Below are 18,257 nucleotides of genomic sequence, written 5' to 3' on the forward strand. Positions count from 1 at the left end.
GACCAGATATGAGTCTTTATCAAATAGAAAATTCACACAGTGCTTAGTCAAGCGGACAATTATAAATGGATCTACATCATGTTCGCCATCTAACAATTAAAGGTTGCTGGCAAAAACAGTTCATACAGGCAGTTATCTTCAGACAGTAATGACTACAGTAACATATATTTGATAAACAGGAATGACAGTAGATTATGATCAATGATATGATCGTGGAGCAGTTTGAAAGAAAAACCTGAAGGAGTTGTGATGTGGTCAGTTAGTAGCCCGAGGATGTGCAAACTGTGCCCAAAAGGTTTGGATGTCCATGACAAGAACCTGAGAAAGTTAGAGAAGGTGTCTGTGTGTGTGTGCTAGCAGCACTACCTGTTAAGAAAACGTAAACCAGTGTTAAAATATGTTACTGTTCTGCAAGAACTACGACATACAAAAATACAACTCTGCATAACTTGCTTTTTCCTTGCTGGTAAAAACTGAACTTGAATAAAACAGGATAAACTGTAAAATAAACCAAAAAACTGTACACAAAATATTTGTGCATTTCATTATAAAAACCACTGTAAAATTCGTAGTCACTCTCAATCCAAAGTAAATGAAATTCAACAAGCACCCACAGAACCCACCCAAAATTTTCAATAGACAAAATACTCTTGCCATACAACATTCCTCTGACCCTCGCTACTCTACGTCTATCCTTTTTTACGACATATCTATGGGCTGACAATGCGCGCATCAAAAGTTTTCTATCATTACAGCTTGTACTTAGCACTACATACTGTACAGTACCAATGGCTATCCTTTATACATTCCTTACATTGTCAAACTATTCTTACACAAATTCTATAATCAGCTAAAGAGTTGGTGTAATTGGTGTAAGAACATTATATGCCCTAGCATCTTAAAAAAAAAAAAAAATCAAGTAACAACTTGACAAAAAAAATGATATAAGACTTGTCAATAAAATTAAAATTAAATACAGAATATTGGCGACAATACTATGCCAAATGTTTCCATGTTGAGTAGTGCTGGTGGGACTTTCTCCACCTATTGCAAGCCTGTGCATTACTGTATCATTCAAATAGTAAATAATAATTGTATTTCATAATGATAAAAGCCCATGATGGCATACCAAAAGCAAGTCATAAACACCAAGTGAGTGGCAGGAACTTTTCTATAAGGTTCTTTCATCATTGTCTCAGCACCGATATCAGCCCATTATGATGAGTCCCTTGATGAGCGCAGAAACCATTAGAATCCTGCTACTGGTCTGCAGTTACTCAGGACATCCTCAAGGTGGCAGTGATACAATACATATATAACTGGAATGATAGGTCAAGACATGGCAGTGAGTGGTTGGTTTGTGATGCCTAATCATGTTTCAATAGGCAGGCGTGTGCACGAGTGTGCTTATGTCAGTGGTAGTGCACACATCGAACATCGTGTGCATATCTACTCGCAGCACACACCCACAGTAAGCATAAATGCAGGCGAAATCCACGCTGTCCACACAGGCTCCCGCGTGGTCGGGCCCCCCCAGTCGAGAGGGCTCTTGCAAGGCTGAACACTGGTCATAAAGAGGCCTCAGCCTCATCGCCTCTCACGGTTCGTCCATCCACTTCTACCAGTCAGTCTGAGATGCAAGTCTCTTTGCATTGTTAACACAGTCAAACATCAACATTTAACAACCTAAAAGCAGCAATTACAATCCATCAGTTCATGGAAGGAGGATAGCTTTGTGCATTGTTCGGGGGGGGGGGTTGTGTCATCTTTCGTGACACTATCTTTACCCTCATTTTCGGAGTACTTTCCCAGAGAGTTGTACATTGACTATAAAAAGTATTTGCCCCCTTGGCCTAGTTCATGTTTTGCTTTTGAGTTTATATACAACATGGAATCACAGTTGATTAAGCTTTTTTTTGACACTGATTATCAGAAAAAAGTGTCCTTAATGTCAAAGAGAAAACAAAATTTCCCAAATGACAGTGTAGGTATTCTCCCTCTTAACTATGACATGGTTAACTTTTTTTTAGAAGTTGAATAACAGGTAGAATGGCGAACCCCTGTGTGTAATCAAGATGTAATTTTTAGTTAAACGTCAAACAGGATGAATCAGCGGAAGGATAACAATGCCAGTGAAATGTGAAGGCAGTGAGAACAGAGCACGGTAAAGTCAGTCCTTAAACAATGGCAAAAATATGGAAGAATCATAATCCAAGTTTCAGGCAGAGCTTAAAACTGCCGTTCAGTCATGCTCAACATGCAACTTGACAGAGCTTAACCACTTTCGTAAACACAAAATTGCTCTATTCAAATGTACAACACTGATGCAGATTCAACCACATCGACTTACAAGGCCGTAATTGTTGCCGAAGGTACCTCTACTAAATACTGACTTGAGAGGGTGAATACCTGTCTAATCATTTAGTTTGTGTTCTATATTTCTACTTATATCTCATCAATCTCTACAGATTTGTTTTCACTTTGACATTTAAGATTTACCTGCTGATCAGTGTCAAAAAATGTTAATTAACACACTTTGATTTAACGCTGTAAAAACAATGAAACATGAAGCAGACTGAGAGGCAGTAAGCTGAATGCTTTTTATAGGCACTGCATGGGATGATTAAGGGTGAAGGAGGACTGTCAGGCAGTCCTCTCTTCCATAGTGGGCTTGTTGCTGGGGATGGGCTGGGCTGCGTACACGCTTCTACTGTGGCTGTCCACACTTTGAAAATAGGGGTGGCTCAGCGCAGCGAAGGCTGATATCCTCCTGGAGGGGTTGAAGGCGAGGAATTGCTGAATGGAGAGAAGAGACAGAAGGAGATGAATGAATGGACAAGTTGATGAAAATGAGAGGTTCATGTTTAACTGAACTGAAGAAACCCAAAAAGAAGAATCAGCATTATAATATAGTGGCTGTATGGTTTGATGTCAAGGCTTTGAGAAAGTGTGAAACACTGAGAAGAGGTATCCACCATTAAGAGGGCCCGTCCTTGCTCGTCCATGTCTGGAACCAAGTCTTCTATTGGCTTAGGGGGGCGGGGGGTGAAGGCACTCTGCGGTAGGGCCACCTCCTGGGGCCAGTCCTCTGCTGAAGGTACCCCAACAACACTGTGTAATGATAATAGTCATTAGTGCCCGTCTAGTTCAGATCTTTGCTTAAATTCAAGACAAGGCAAGGCTTGAATTGGTAAGCTTTGGGATTCAAAATGGTGCTAATAATATTCATCACAGCAGAGCAGTATGACTTCATCTTGCAGGTGGTGTGTCAGTTGTGTGCACATCCTGTCCTATATTTAGGCCAGATGTTGGATAATAGGTTCAGTTAAGGAAAAATGAAAACTATTCACACACTTGAAATTCTGCTGGACTGACTTTGACTTATTTTTATGGACAGTACAATAAAATTTTGGGAAGCTCAAATCCAGGTTGTGCATTCATTCTCATGACTCATATAGGACCTCAGACGCTGTAACGAGAAACAAAGCCAATAATACTCACTCAAAAATCTTTCCAAGCTGATCAACATCTGAGTTTCCTCGAAATAGCGGTCTGGAAAATAGAAAATAAAAGCAGTTTAGTTTGACTGGTGTTGCTGAAACATCTACACAAATCAGTGTCAAGATACAGTATATTGTACTGCAAAAAAACGAAGTGAATAAGGTTGAAATGCATTTTGGTTAAACGTGTAAAGCATTAATTCTGACATGAGCGTTAATGTACACTATCCCACGGCACACTGTGGACGAACAGTCTTAAGATATAAGCTTTTGGCTCAAGGCAAAGAGGAATGTGTGACTCCGATGTGAACGTTTGAAGTGGCCACACACTCGCAGCTCCATTTCATGTAGTCAGGATTGTGAAGCAGTGTTGGTAGTACCACTGAAGAGGGGAGGGAGGGATGAAAGGAGGGAGGAGAGCGACAGCAGGGCTGCTGGTGGTTCCTGTGGCTTTGGGCCGTCTTTGGATGCCCGTGGGCGGCCATGCCTGGGCTGGCACCCGCACAAATTCCAGTAGTCATCATCAGCACAAGCCTGCCGGCCGCCGCACAGGACAGAAAAAGTCTATTTATCCCTTATGTGTGTGTGTGTGTGCTTTTGCTCTCTCTGTGTGAATGTGTGTAGGAAAAGTGGGAGGGACAGGCGTGTGAAAGAAGACTTGGATTATTCTAACAGAGAAAGAGGTATGGGAACTAGACCTTCCTGCTCTGAAAGGAAACGAGGAGATGGCGTTGTCAAAGAGAAGACTTCCTTTGGACACCAAAGATGCCTCGATTTTTAGGCTCAATAAGATCACTTTCTCCAAGTCATTTTTAACTTTCTATATATGACAGTATGAAATGCACTTAGGTCTAGAAGGAGACAGACAAGCCTCAAGACTTCCATTTTTGTTTGAGATGAGATTGTTTGAGATGGTCAGTCACCAGCAGATGTCAATGTAATGCAGGATACTGACACATAAGTGTGCTTGAATGCATGTGTATATGCATTCTGTATCCAGGCCTCAATACAGTTCAAGTGCACCCCACTTAACTAGAGTCAACAGAGACTGGCTAGCCACCATGTGTTCCCTGTGTTTTGCCACTTGCAGGAAGCTTTGCATAGCTGAACACCCACACTTTCCTACAGACTTAGACTCAGGGATATTAGTCATACAGGGGTATTTTGTGATACAGAGTTGGTTTCTGTTATTCAGAAATGGTATCCTTAACTAATGGATGACCAAGTGTTTTGTTTTTTTTTAAATCTTGCACCACTGCTTTAAATCAGACATTTAAACGGGATCACACCACATAAGCAGGTCTTTTGAGGTAAAGAACTGTGCTGAGGTTTGAAAGACATTTAAGATCAGACCAAACCAGTTCTGACTGTTGCAAAGGAAGGAAAAAAAATCACCTACAGCAAAGTCATCGTGCCAAAACAAGTAGGGCTGATAATTCCAAGAGGTCCATTTTTAAACCTGGAGTGGTTTGTTGGTTTGTTGGAGGGGGGATAACTGGATTCACATAGAGCTGGCCACTGGCATGTACGCACAATCAACAGTCGAGTGCAAATGCACATCTGCACACACTCAAGCAAGTGCACACAAATGCACACACGTGCGCAAAAGGGATTGTTTCCCTTTCAGAGATCTGCACGTGCACATACGTGCGCATACATGTGCACATACACGCACAGACGGATGGCAGGGAAAGGAGGACTGAGACTGGGTTGGGATAGGCAGCTGAGTCACGCTTCCTTTAGTGCCAACACGACTCTGTCCCACATTCCACCTCTGGAATGTGTGTGTGTGTGTGTGTGTGTGTGTGTGCGCCCATGTTTGCACGTGAGAGCGTCAATCTGTCTGGGTGGGAAACGGAGAGAGAGAAATGCAGTGTGTGTTTGATTGTGTTTGATTGTGTCAGTGTGAACTTGCTGGACATGTAAGTCAGTGCTCAGTTTAGATTCACTGTAAGTGAAGCACATTCACGCGTGCATGCAAGTTCGCGCTGTTGAGGATTTATCAATTGAGCTGCAAACTGTGAGAAAGTCAACACGGATGTGGGGCCTTACCCAGACCATTAACACAAGACGCTCAACCTTTTCAATCGGAGGAATGTCAACAAGCAGGCGCTCTCTCTCTCTCTCTCGCCCATTCACTCAAATCCTGACTCACCCTGACACTATCCCAGTCATGCAGATGCAGACTTGTATGATATTTGCTCAAATTCCTTTGACAACAGGTTCCCAACTTTTCTCGCTACAGTACATAGTCATTAAAAGAGGCAAAGGCATGTCGATGTTAGAAAGTGCTCGGGGGGGTTAACCTCTTAAGTTTCATGAGTCATGGCAAAAATGTTTTGAAGTCAGATGTGCACTTACAACATTGACCTGCAACATAAGGTGACTGGGTGAACTGGGGTTGTCACTGACTAGTGGGGCTCGGGCATTGGGCCTGTGTCTATATCTTCAGATTGCTCATTTATTTTCTCTGGCCAACATTCCAAAACCAAGAGATATTCACTTTACATTAATATAAAAACAAACTAAATCAGCAAGTCCTCTCTTTGAAGAAGGAACCCATGAATGTTGGACATCAAGAGAAAAATAATTTAAACTATTCATGACTTATCAGAATGAACTTTCTGCCGTTAGATTAACGGATCAACTGACGAACTGTGCAGACGAGATTTCTAAGATGATGTAACTACTCATTCCTAGAAAAGGGCATTCGATTTAGGTACCAGCTATTTTGAATGCAATTAAACCACCGGTGGGGTTGTGTGGTTTGTTGTGCTCGAGCTGTCAACAATTACAATCTCCACTTCAACAAAACTGCAAACCAATAAACAGCGTTTTCTCCTCGTCTCTTGTTCTGCACTCTCCCTCAATCTCCCCTTTCTTGTGCTTTCTTTCACTGCTTCTCCCAGGTGCCCTTTAATCTCTAACAGGTGGCCTTTTAAAAAGCCATCTTAATCACCTGCAGAGAGCAAAAGAGAGAGAGAGAGACAGACACAGAGAGAGAGACATAGAGTGAGTGTGTATGTTCTGTTTATGGCCATCAAAGGGCTCTGCCTTGTTTCCGCCTCCAGGCAAAGCTGGACACGTGCCAGATTGTGAAAACACACACATATACACACCAAAGCTTTTTACAGCTTATTGTGTCAGGGTGAGAGAAGAAGTAGACAACACACACACACACACACACACACACACACACACACACACACACACACACAGAACCAGCCCACTGCTATCAGACAAGATACAATTGCCCACAGATTCAGATTGTGCCTACAGGAACAGTATGTGAAACAAGGACAGACCTCTTCTGCACACATTACATACAGGTTACTGCTGCTTTATGTCAGTCCCTTATAGTAAGATGATCGCTTTAAGGGTCACATATTCTTTGATGCATGTTTAAACATAAAAAATGTTCCACAGCTATAAAACACACATCAGCTTTGTGGTGTTCGTGATGTGTTAACACATGCTGTATGAGGTCTGAATAGCATTAGACATGTCTGAAAGGACATCCAGCAGCCATTCACCTCAAGACTTTACTGACGTATTACATACAAACATGACTGTGAATAGATTAACTCTTTAACTAGCAGCCTATACTCCTGAACATTACCTGTACTCTCATGCGAGCGCTGGACTCACAACTGCAAATCTAAATGAAACTGATTGTTTCAGTGTATAACACAACTCAGACATATCTTTTCATGTCTGGCTTCACCAACATCCATGGCAAAATTTGGGACGTCGTCTCAGGGTCTGAAAACTGTTTGCACTTGTTAAATCTTATCCTGTTGTATTTTAGATCACATCTTGACATGCACAGTTGGGCTGCAACTAATGATTGTATTCATTAGTAATTAATCTGGTGATTATTTCATTGATTAATTGTTGTGTCCATAAAATGTCAGAACACAGTGGAAAACGCCTCCAGTAAGGCCACTGCTCGATTTGTTCATCTTCAAAATTGAGAATCTGGAATCAGAGAATGATGGGGATTTTGTGTTCATTTGGTGCATTCGATCAATCAACTCTGAGGTCAACCTTTTCAAGTGTTTTCTTTACATAACATATGGCAGTCAAGAACTATTGAAGGTCTTGTTTTAAAAGCAGGAAATTAAGAATACAACCTCCTTTCTTTATAGCCAGTCGTAACATACTGGATGTGAAAACACTTAAGTATAAATCTCCTCTAGAGCTATGAAAAATTGTCATGTGTCGCCATTTTTTTACAGCCGGCTGCTAAATGAAGCTTTAACACATGACCTGGTGCACACGTGCACCAACACTGTTTTAAATGGACAGAGTGGGATAGGACGCAAGAACATTGCATGGTTTCCAGCGGAACATGTTTTGTCTGGCTATCACACCAAACACCCCCTGTTACTGAAGGGGTGAATGTGGAAAACATTGTGTGTGAGTTTTCTGGCAGCAAGCAAAAGCAAAAGTATTTTCTGGTGCACAAAATAAAACTTTGGGCCCAAATAGAATAGAACATATTCAGTGCAGCATGGCGCCATGTTTCTCATGACGGTATCTAACAATTTCCACAGGTGTTGAATTAGCTTGACATAAGGTGACTGGCAGTGTCATAGGATACACATCATTTTTTATATTCATCAAACTATTCAGCAATCCCCTTCTGCCCTGTGCGGAAGCATCTGTTTTCATTATATTGTATTTTTGTCACTCGTCTCTATACCGCAAGACTACACAATCTCTTCACCCCGTGTCACCCCCTTGCCACTAGAGCCTCTACATTCCCACTGAGACCCACGTGCAAAGCGTGGGGCGCCGTGTGTGGTTGCGCATGTTGGGGTGTGAGGACGGTTGGGGAAGGAAGCATAAATTACAAGCAGGGCTGCTCCTCCTGGCACTCTGCCCTACCTCAGAGAGACTGTTCTTATCTACTCCGAAGCACACCACTGCAAGCTGGCAAGACCCCAGGACTCTGTTGATAACAAGACACATTTCTAGAACACGTTATGATACATAAATATTGACATTAGATTGATGCTATGATGACAAAGTGTCCCTATACCCTGGAGAAGCCTGTTTTTCCTTGCATAAGCAGCCAGTTGAACCTTTTTTAAGAGGGTTAGGGTATTTTAAGAAAAATTGTCCGTTATTAGCCTGGCTCTCCAGTGTGTGAAGTTCGTTAGACCACAAACTGACAAATACCTATACCAAGAAGAAGAATCTTAACTCGCGTGCTGCAACCACAGCCAGCAGCCTGTCATTACTGTAATGGTTTGATAAGCCAACCGAAATATGATTCCTCAATGCTCTCAACGCATCTGACAGGTGTCATTTTACGAAAAGATGACAAGTTCAAGAAACACCCAAATAACTGATTCTGAAACAACGGCAGTTGGTTTTTCTATGAAGAAATAACGAATAGAAAATAAGAGAATTAAAAGTTAATATTGAGAAACAGAAAAGTCTCTTCGCTGTGGTAATCCTTTGGCATCAACTATAACATCAACCTTCAGATCTTGGACCCCGGGTCACAGCTCAAACACCAACTGAATAAAAATTTATCAAACACCAGATTTGTGTTGGTATGCATGTAAACAGTAAAACCACTTCATGGGAAAGACAAGACAGCAGATGGCTTTCAGTGATACTCGCTCCTTATAGAGACCTAGTCACAAGGATATGAGCATGTGAATGTGTGCACACAGTATGTGCACTGCCTTACTGATGACTCCAGTAATCCATGTAATAGCCATACCAGTGACACCAATAACATAGTGGTAAGTAACACATGGTTCAATTCCACCATCTGATGGTTAAATTCGCTCAAAGCTCATAACCTCACCTTGACGTCACCACACTTACAAATCCACACCAAAAAGATGTAGAGGATTAAAGTTACATTCTGCCAATCTTGTGTAAGTAAGATGAGTTTAAGGGTTTTTAGTTTACTTAAGTCTCTACTTCAAACCTCTTTAACATGAAAAAAGGAATGGACAAACACAATGTGCACACGCAAAAGCAGAGTAAGTTCATTATGGCATATACAGATCCCACTTGTATGTAGCAAGGACACTGTTCCTGAACCAGGTCGGTGTGTGTGCGTGCAACCTTTTCCATGTTAAAATGGTACGTCATGCTAATCTCTTCTTAATAAGTCAGTTGTCAGTTGCTGAGGTCTGAATGTTTAATGTGATTTCATTGTGGAAGCAGAGGAGAGGGAGGATATAACAGTGGGTGAATGAGGAGATAATTTGAAAATAATGAAGTGTGAGCAGTGGTTGCTTGGTTCCAGACCTCTAAATCGCTGCCCACTTCTCCTGGCTTTTCAGTTTTTTTTTTTTTGTCTTTTTTTTTTTTGCCCGGTTCTAATAGTGTTGTGCTCACTGAGGGACGCTTCTCCGTTTGGAAAAACAACCAAGCCAATCGGAACTTTCACCACGATGATCCCTCCCTTCTGCTGCTATGTTATTTCTCCTTCCTCCTCTAAAGCATTCTAAGAAATCAGTCCTAAATAAACAGATAAGACTACACAGGTATTAAACAGTGTGCCAGAGAACTTTCGGTTTGAGAAATTACACCGGTATTTCAGTCAAAAGATTTCTCCAGTTCGTTCTGTGTTCTCTGTAGCTCTCACCTTCTCCTGAACATCTCAGCAAAGATGCAGCCGACACTCCACAGGTCCACTGGTGTAGCATAACTGGACTGGAGCAGCACTTCTGGGGCTCTGTACCACAGTGTCACCACCTACAATGCACACAGCAGAAATCCATAAAGACATTATTGTTAAACTTTAAATACAAAGACACAAACACAAATCACTTCTAGTTTCTTCACATGTAGTCTCACCTGCCAAAGGCACACACACACACACACACACACACACACACACACACACACACACACACACACACACACACACACACACACACACACACACACACACACACACACACACACACAGGGTTAATGCTTCTCTGCCCCCATCTTAGGCTTACGTAAGACATGAAATCATATCTGGCAGGACATGTCTCCCTGCTCCCGTTTTGGTGTACCCACATCACACAGTCTTTCCACAGCAATCCACCGGGGACACACAATACTGTACCTGCATATACAGTATATGTGCATTTACATGGTGTGCTGCTCATTACTATTAAGAACAAAGAAATGTTTCACTGGATCTAACCTCACAGATGTCATGTCTATGTGAAGTGATAATGGGTTGACTTTAACCAGCATCAACCACCCCACCCAACCTCTTCCTCCCGCCAAAAAAAACAACAACACTTCCTGTCTTGCATCACGCACTCTTGCACTCACCTGAGGCACAATGGAAGCCATTTTGTGCCACTTCACACTTAGCATGGTTTCCAAATTTGTCCCTGTAACTCTATTGGGAGCTCTGAGTGAGTGTGTATGTGTGTGTGTGTGTGTGTGTGTGTGTGTGTGTGTGTGTGTGTGTGTGTGTGTGTGTAGCCATAGCTTGCAGGAAAGCAGCAGCATTGTTAACAGCTACAGTAGGGAAAGCCTCCAGACAAAACTCAGTGACCCCTAGTAAGAGAGTGGACTGGTTCCAGGTGCTTTCCTAAACTCCAGATTTTTCCAACAGCTTTTGGCTGCATTCCCCCCTTCAGGCACTGCAGAGTGCTTATCGGGATCTGAGAGTCGGAGGCAAATGTTTGTAAGCAAAAAGAGTGCAGTGTCACCTAGATATCTTTATTAGCTGGCTTGGACTCTTTGTAGGAGTATGAGGAAAAGATATCCTGCCTAGATGTTATCCACATGCTCGTGTGGGTAATATGAGAGCAGGGATCTTCAAAGGATGTAGCTGGCCAAATATGAACTATTAAAGAGTGAAGCAACTCCTTGCTTATGTGATCAAGTGCCTCATGAGAAGCTACAGGGAGTCAGCACTCAAGGACTTTATGGTTCACAGAATTTTGGATAGGATTTCTTTCACTAGGGGAGGTCGGATGATTTCAATATTACATGTGCTGATCAGTGGTTTTAATCCTGTCCAAAGAGCACGAGTGTGTGATTTTCACTCCCTGTACTTAATAAGACAACTTGTTGATTCTTGCCTAATTTAATTCCCACTTGGGAAAAACATGTTGTGTTTTAGCTATGCCAGCGATGTGGCTCTGTGTAGGACACTGGTCAAAATTTCAACTTACCCAAACTCTGATTCATGATCAAATACCTGCAAAACTAATGACATTCCCATGAGTAATCACTGTACTTTGTGGTTAGCACCAAGTGACCAGTGTTATCCTGCTGACATGCAAAGCTAAGCAGGTACCCCTGGTATATATATTACGTTACCATTGTCACATTGTAATAGCATTGTGAGCATGACTGCATGCTGATGCTAACTGTTAGCTCAAAGCACTGCTATGTCTTAGTACAGCCTCACAGAGCCAATAGCATGGCTGAAGACTCCTAGTCTTGTTATCTGTATAAAGTCTGAATTTCATCAGGCCTTTTGTTATTGTCACAACATGCAAAAGGGGCATTATTCATAATTGTAGCGTAAGGGGAAGTCACTGATATCTGAGGCAAACCTGCAATCTGACTTAACATTACCCCACGCTGGAATTCTTAAGCAAGGCAGTCAACAGATACTGTTAAGAGGAATAAAAAGTTCAGTCACATTTTTTTCTTCTAAACTGAATGACACTATTAATAGAGCCGGGGCTGCATTTTGCAGATGTGTGACACTTTCTCATCTCCTGCTTCCTGCTTCAGTGGAAATAGGGAGGAAGTTGTCGGCTGAGCCACGTGACCAGAAGCGAAACATACACTGAGAATGAACAGGCTGACTGTTAGGGTCACTGAAGATTTTTAGAACAGTGAAACCTCAGAGAAAAACATGAATGGAAGTTGTACCGCTGCCCATACAGTCAGGCAACAAAGAGTCATTGATGTTTTTTTTTTTTTTTACATAGTAAAATTCAAGACTGCATAGCTTTCACTTTCGTGGGAATTTTAACCAACTTTCTGTTAACTCTAAATTCTCTGCAAGTGCTCAGCTTAATATCTTGTTAGAACACATTGCATCTAAATTTTACTCCTATTAACCAAGACATAGCATTGCTAAAACCATCAAACACTGTAATGCATGCTGTTTTAAAATGAGGATGGATGCATAAAAATGGCCCAATCAACACCTTCCTGTAACTCTTGCAACTGCAGGCTCAAATACATGTGACTTAGAGAGAAGAAAATATTTAACCCCTTCACTGTTTTCACAATTTATGACATTGCAGCCTCATGCTAAAATCTTTTAAATTCACTTTCCCCCTAATCAATCAACATGCAGCACCCTGTAATGACAAATGCAAATTTATTAAAAAGGAAAACCTGAAACATCACATTGACATAAGTATTTGGACACTTTATTTAGCACTTAGTTGAAGCACCTTTGGCAGTGTTTACAGCCTTGAGTTTTCTAGGGTATGATGTGACAAGCTTTGCACACCTGGATTTGGGGTTTTTCTGCCAGTCTCCTCTGCAGACCTCTGTCAGGTTGTGTGGGGACCATTGGGTGGTCTTTTCAGGTCTCAGGTTCAGAGAGGGTAGATTGGTTTGAAATCAGGGCTCATTGTCCTGTTGGAAGATGAACCTTCAGACCAGTCTGAGCTCCCGAATGCTCTAGACTAGCACAATACTCCCACAGCATAATTTCTATCACTACCATGCTTCACCACTGAAATGGTACTGGGCTGGTGATGATCGGTGCCTGGTTGCCTCCAGACATGAGACTTAGAAATTAGAACAGAGTTCAATCTTGGTTTCATCAGAAAAGGAAGATCTTTTTTCTAACAGTCCCGAGAATCCTTTAAGTGCTTTTTTGCAAACTCCAAGCAGCTTTTGCTGAGAAGCGGCTTCTGTCTGACCACTCTGGTGTAGAGCCCAGATCAGTGGAGTGCTGCAGGGATGGTTGTCCCTCTTAAAGTTTCTCCCATCTCCACAGGATCTCTGGAGCTCACCCTGAGTGACCATCGGGTTCTTGGTCACCACTCCTACCAAGGTCCTTCTCCACTTATTGCTCAGTTTGGCTCGGTGACCAGCTCTAGGAAAAGTCCTGGTTGTTCCAAACTTCTTCCATTTAAGGGTTATGGAGGCCACTGTGCTCCTGGGAACCTTTAATGTGGCACAAAGTTTTTTTTTTGTGGCTCTGTGCTCTTCAGTCAGTTCCCTGAACCTCATGGTTTTGCTTTTGCTCTGATATGTATTGTCAGTCGTGAGACCTTATATAGACAAGCGTGTGCTTTTCCAAATCATGTCCAAAAGAATTTCCCACAGCTGGACTCCAATCAAGGCACAGAAACATCTCAAAGATGATCAAGAGAAATGTGAGAGACCTGACCTAAATTTCAAATGTCATAGCAAAGGGTCATGAATACTTATATCAATGGGATATTTCAGTTTTTCAGTATAGATTGTAGACTGATGAGGAAAAAAATGAATTTAAATTATTTTACAATAAGGATGCAATATGACAAAATGTGCGGGGGGGGGGGGGGGGGGGTGAAAGGGTGTGAGTACTTGCTAAATGCATTGTAGCTCTACTGCATGGAGTCTGTAGCCCTGCACAGTCAAAAAAAGACAAAAAAGTCAGAGCTCTTATGAACGCACGCTCATGTAGAGCCTTCTAGGAAGAACCACAGATCTAGAGCTCGGGGTATATCCGCCTCATTGCAATACAGAGTTATTCGAAAACCTGGCCACAACTGCAGATTAAGGCAATCATATCACACATGCATGCAGTCACAGACACACCGGAAGATAGGTGCTAAGGTTTACTGCAGTATGAAATTGCACCCTGACTACTTGTACTGTAGTATGCTGTTTTTGTAGCAGTACATCTCTGGCAAGGTGGTCTTTCATTCTATCCTGCAGAAAAAGAGCAAGCCAGAATTCTATATTTTTCTTTTTTTCCTCAATGAATATAATGAAAACACTAAAACCCACAATGCATCAGTCCATCTCTCAATAGCTTTTGACCTCAGTAATCTGTGACACTCAAACCAAAGCCCATTTGTTTTAAAAGGGTCAACATACATAAACTTTTCTAAGCTTTCGTGTACTGCAGGTTATATATACTGGTTAGTATTTACAGTACCAGGATGATGTATGTGGCACTGACTACTCATTATAATAAAGGAACATGACACCCAGTGCAAGAGAGTGACTCATGCATTATTTTTAATAGTTTTTGGAGGGATAAACTTTGGCTACAGAGGCAGTACCTTTTAGAACAATTAAATTCTTTTTGATTTTGGTCTTTTCAAGAGATTTCTTGAGAAACTATTGGCTTTCATTTCAGCAGATTTATCATTTCACTGCTTTTTAAAAAAAAGTACAGTGCTATTCTTAATTTTACCTGTCTGATGTTCTCAAATTATTAACTGCATGCCCCCTCAAAAGGCTCATGTCAAACCTCAGATTCAAAGCTTCAGGGTGCTCATTTTCATTTCCAAACAGTCTACTGTCAGCACTGCTTTCCACCCAGCAATACTCCTCACTCTTTTCCCCTCTACCTCCTCCCTCTCTCTCTCTCTCTCTCTCTCTCCTGCAATCTCTTGTTTCTGCTCTCTTACTCACTTTCTCTGTTTCTCTAAGCCCCTGAGTCTGTAAAACACATATGTCTGAGATGCAGTAAAGTCTACATATAACAGTGGGAGAGCCTGTAATGTCCATGAATGCACTTTGATCATACACACAGTTTCACTAAAGTGTCAAGTCTGTTATGCTGAATATCTCAAAACTATCACCATGACAGAGGAACATGCTATAAGTCATGACCTAAACAGAGAACTTAGCAACCATTTACAAGGATCTGATAACAAACCATAGACGGGTGTAAGAAGAAAAAGGACATGCTTCAGTTGCAATGTTGCTTTTTTTTCTGTCCTTTCCCTTCCTCTTCTTCCAACCACGTTTGCATTCCTTCTTCTTCAGTCGCTCTTTCTCACCCTTCTCATTCTCTGTTCTGCTTCAGATATCCCTTCATTACCCTCTCCTGCTCTCCCTCCTCTGTCCAGGCTGCATGAAACCAGAGTTTACAGTCTCATACTTAGAGCATGTTGGACAGTCAGAAACAGAGACAGTGAGTCAGCCTTAAACTGTGTAACACTGTGTTTTGCTCTTCGGCCAGCTGCTTTGCATTTTCAATCTGTCTCTCTGCCTGTCCGACACCCTTCTTCCCCTCCTCATGGTAACAGAAAAGCCCGGAGGTGGTCAGATAAAGCAGAGGGAGAAAAAAAAGGAAGAGAGTTAGACTTAGAGACATAGAGAGTGTGAGAGGCTGACTCCAGATTAAAGGACAACATTCTGGGAATTCCTTTCTGCTGAGAGCATCCTCCCCCTCACCACCACCACCACCACCACCATCCTCCTCCTCAGCCCCCACTACTGCGCTCTCCTCCACGCTCCGCTTTGGGGAGGAAATGGCTTCTCCTGCCCCCAGAGGACCTCCAGACCTCCTGGGCTGGACCTCCAAACCTGTCTGACATGCAACATCCGGACCTGTGCCACCAACGCACTGTTCATGCTCAGAGGAGGAGAATGACAATGGAGTGCGTGGATGTGAGTGCGGGGGCGTTTGGTTTGTGTTATGTGTGAGCACTTGCACGTGACTATGAGAGCACCTGCTTCTGCCTGGATGAATATACTTAGATGCCAAAAGCTTTTGTACTTGAGTGTCTGCAAATGTATGTAAGTTATCTGGAGCATGTGTTTGATGTTTAAGGGATAATGTTAGTTCATTTTTTTTTCTGTAGATATGACTGTCATTCCAATTAGTGATTAGAAAATGTATTCACCAAATTGTTTTGATGGCAGCTTGTGTGTCTTGGCCCAGTGTTTCATCACCAGGTCAAGAAACACAAGCTGCCACACGATCACATTTGTTTTAAATAACCCCATGTCAGCCGAACTCAAAAGAAACCAAAGGCGAATGGTAATATTATTACTACAAGTGTCTAGTTTACAGACTGACGTTGTTCAACTTTGACCTACTGTACTCGTGGGCACAATATTTTCCATTGCTATGAGGGACTACTACCAACATTTCAGGTGTGCATACTTTCGAGTTCACCTCTACATTGAGTGGTTTACTTACACAACATTTAGAGAAATATGCTCATTTGTTTTCTTGCAGAGAGTTAAAGAAGAAGATCGCTCATTTGGTGTACAGACATGAGTGATCACTCATCTGATCTAAAACTCCCCAAGAAATCAGCATACTTTCCAAAGTATTAAACTACTCCTTAAAACTGCTGACTTGTTTACAACTCGCCTTTCGTTTCTGACCGCTTGTATGTCGGCAATGACTCTGAATCAGAAATTAAGAAATTATAAACAAAAAAAAACATAAAAATTAGGCTCATGTTGTAAAGAAACCGCATTCCTTCATCCCTCATCTCTATCCTTTTTTATTTTTTTTTGACTCTCACCAAAACTGCCATGACACAAGCATTTCCCTGTCACTCTCCATGTGGACCTTCACAGTGACCTGCTGCCATGAGGATGACTGAGGCCGGGGCTTAGGGCTGCAGCACCGGAGGCACTGGGGCTGATGGAGCTTGGACAGGGGCCCGTGTTTACATTCTCTCTCACTGAGGAAGCCCAGGATGAAAGAGCACCACTGAACACGCAGACACATACCATCTACACACACGTGCACACTCACAGGCAAGCACTTTGGATGCACCAGAGGCCAAATAACTGTTGCAATTGAATCAATAAGAGCATGAGTGGAAGTTTTAACTTTCAGCACTTGCTGAATAAAGAGGTAAAAACGCACAGTGAGGTTAATTCTCTCAGGTAAAGGGCTCAACTGTTTCACGCTTTGAGTCTTAAGCTAGAATTTGATTACATTCCTGAAAGCAGTCCAGCACAAATTAAAGTCTTCCTAAGTGAATCTCAGGGGGAAAGGGATAAAGGCTACAGATTGTACAGGCAGGCCACATATGGGAGAACCAGCGGATGTTATAATAATAATATGAGCAAAACTATGCACTGAGAGAGTACAGTGGAGCTGAGGCTGTGATGTTGTGTCTCCAGAGAGGCCCCATTCGAAGCTCCAGCAGTCAGCCATGTTGTAAACACCATTATTTCACTCCTCCCTCACTTTCCCTCTTTCTCTCTCTTGTTCTGTAAAAAGGACAATTTACAGTCGCAACAATGCTGTTGCACCAGGCCAAGAAAGGAAATCAGGAAGGAGAGAAAGAGGAGATTTAGGCTAAAAGAGAGATGAAGGGGGCTTGAGACAGAGGGAGTGAGAGACAGAGCTGCAGGGCCAGAAAGAAAAGTGCAAGAGCAGCACACAAACTGTATACAGTAAAACAGAAAAAAGGGGCACCACAACTGTTGCCAAAGTATGCACAGCGTACAGGAATGCAGCATGGGGCCCTCGGCGAGCGAAACAAAGACAGCACAGTCAGTGGCTCTCTCTCCCCAGCGCTACCACATCCGCACATCATTAGCTGGAAAATTCCTGATATATGCTGTAATTTTTTCTCTTTTTTTTCTCCTCTTCCTCTCGCCATTGCTAGTACAGACAAGGCTTTAATATCCAGATGCCGGTGTGTGCGGTGTGTGTGTGCGCACAGGCTCCGTGCACACACCGATCAGTACCCCCTTTTCCCAACCGGGAACGTTGCCAAGAGACCTTCGACAATTAATACAGTGAATTGCAGAGGAGTGAGTGAGGGTGTGTGTATGTGTGTGTGTGTGTGTGTGTGTGTGTGTGTGTGTGTGTGTGTGTGT

The 18,257-nt window shown here is 42.4% G+C and overlaps 1 protein-coding gene across 2 annotated transcripts in view; it reads right to left on the minus strand.

Moving 5' to 3' along the window:
* Nucleotides 1-1,786: 1,786 nt before the first annotated feature.
* cdk6 (cyclin-dependent kinase 6) overlaps nt 1,787-18,257 on the minus strand; it is a 33,118-nt gene continuing 16,647 nt past the window's right edge. For both annotated transcript variants that reach the window (XM_041053277.1, XM_041053278.1), the window contains exons 5-8: nt 10,117-10,226; nt 3,502-3,552; nt 2,976-3,111; nt 1,787-2,796 (exon numbers count right to left, since the gene is read on the minus strand). In XM_041053277.1, coding sequence (XP_040909211.1) covers nt 2,644-2,796; nt 2,976-3,111; nt 3,502-3,552; nt 10,117-10,226 — 450 coding nt within the window. In that variant the 3' untranslated portion in view covers nt 1,787-2,643. The remainder of the gene's footprint in view (nt 2,797-2,975; nt 3,112-3,501; nt 3,553-10,116; nt 10,227-18,257) is intronic.

The sequence above is a fragment of the Toxotes jaculatrix genome, chromosome 13, assembly GCF_017976425.1.
Source record: "Toxotes jaculatrix isolate fToxJac2 chromosome 13, fToxJac2.pri, whole genome shotgun sequence".
NCBI classification, from domain to species: Eukaryota; Metazoa; Chordata; class Actinopteri; family Toxotidae; genus Toxotes; species Toxotes jaculatrix.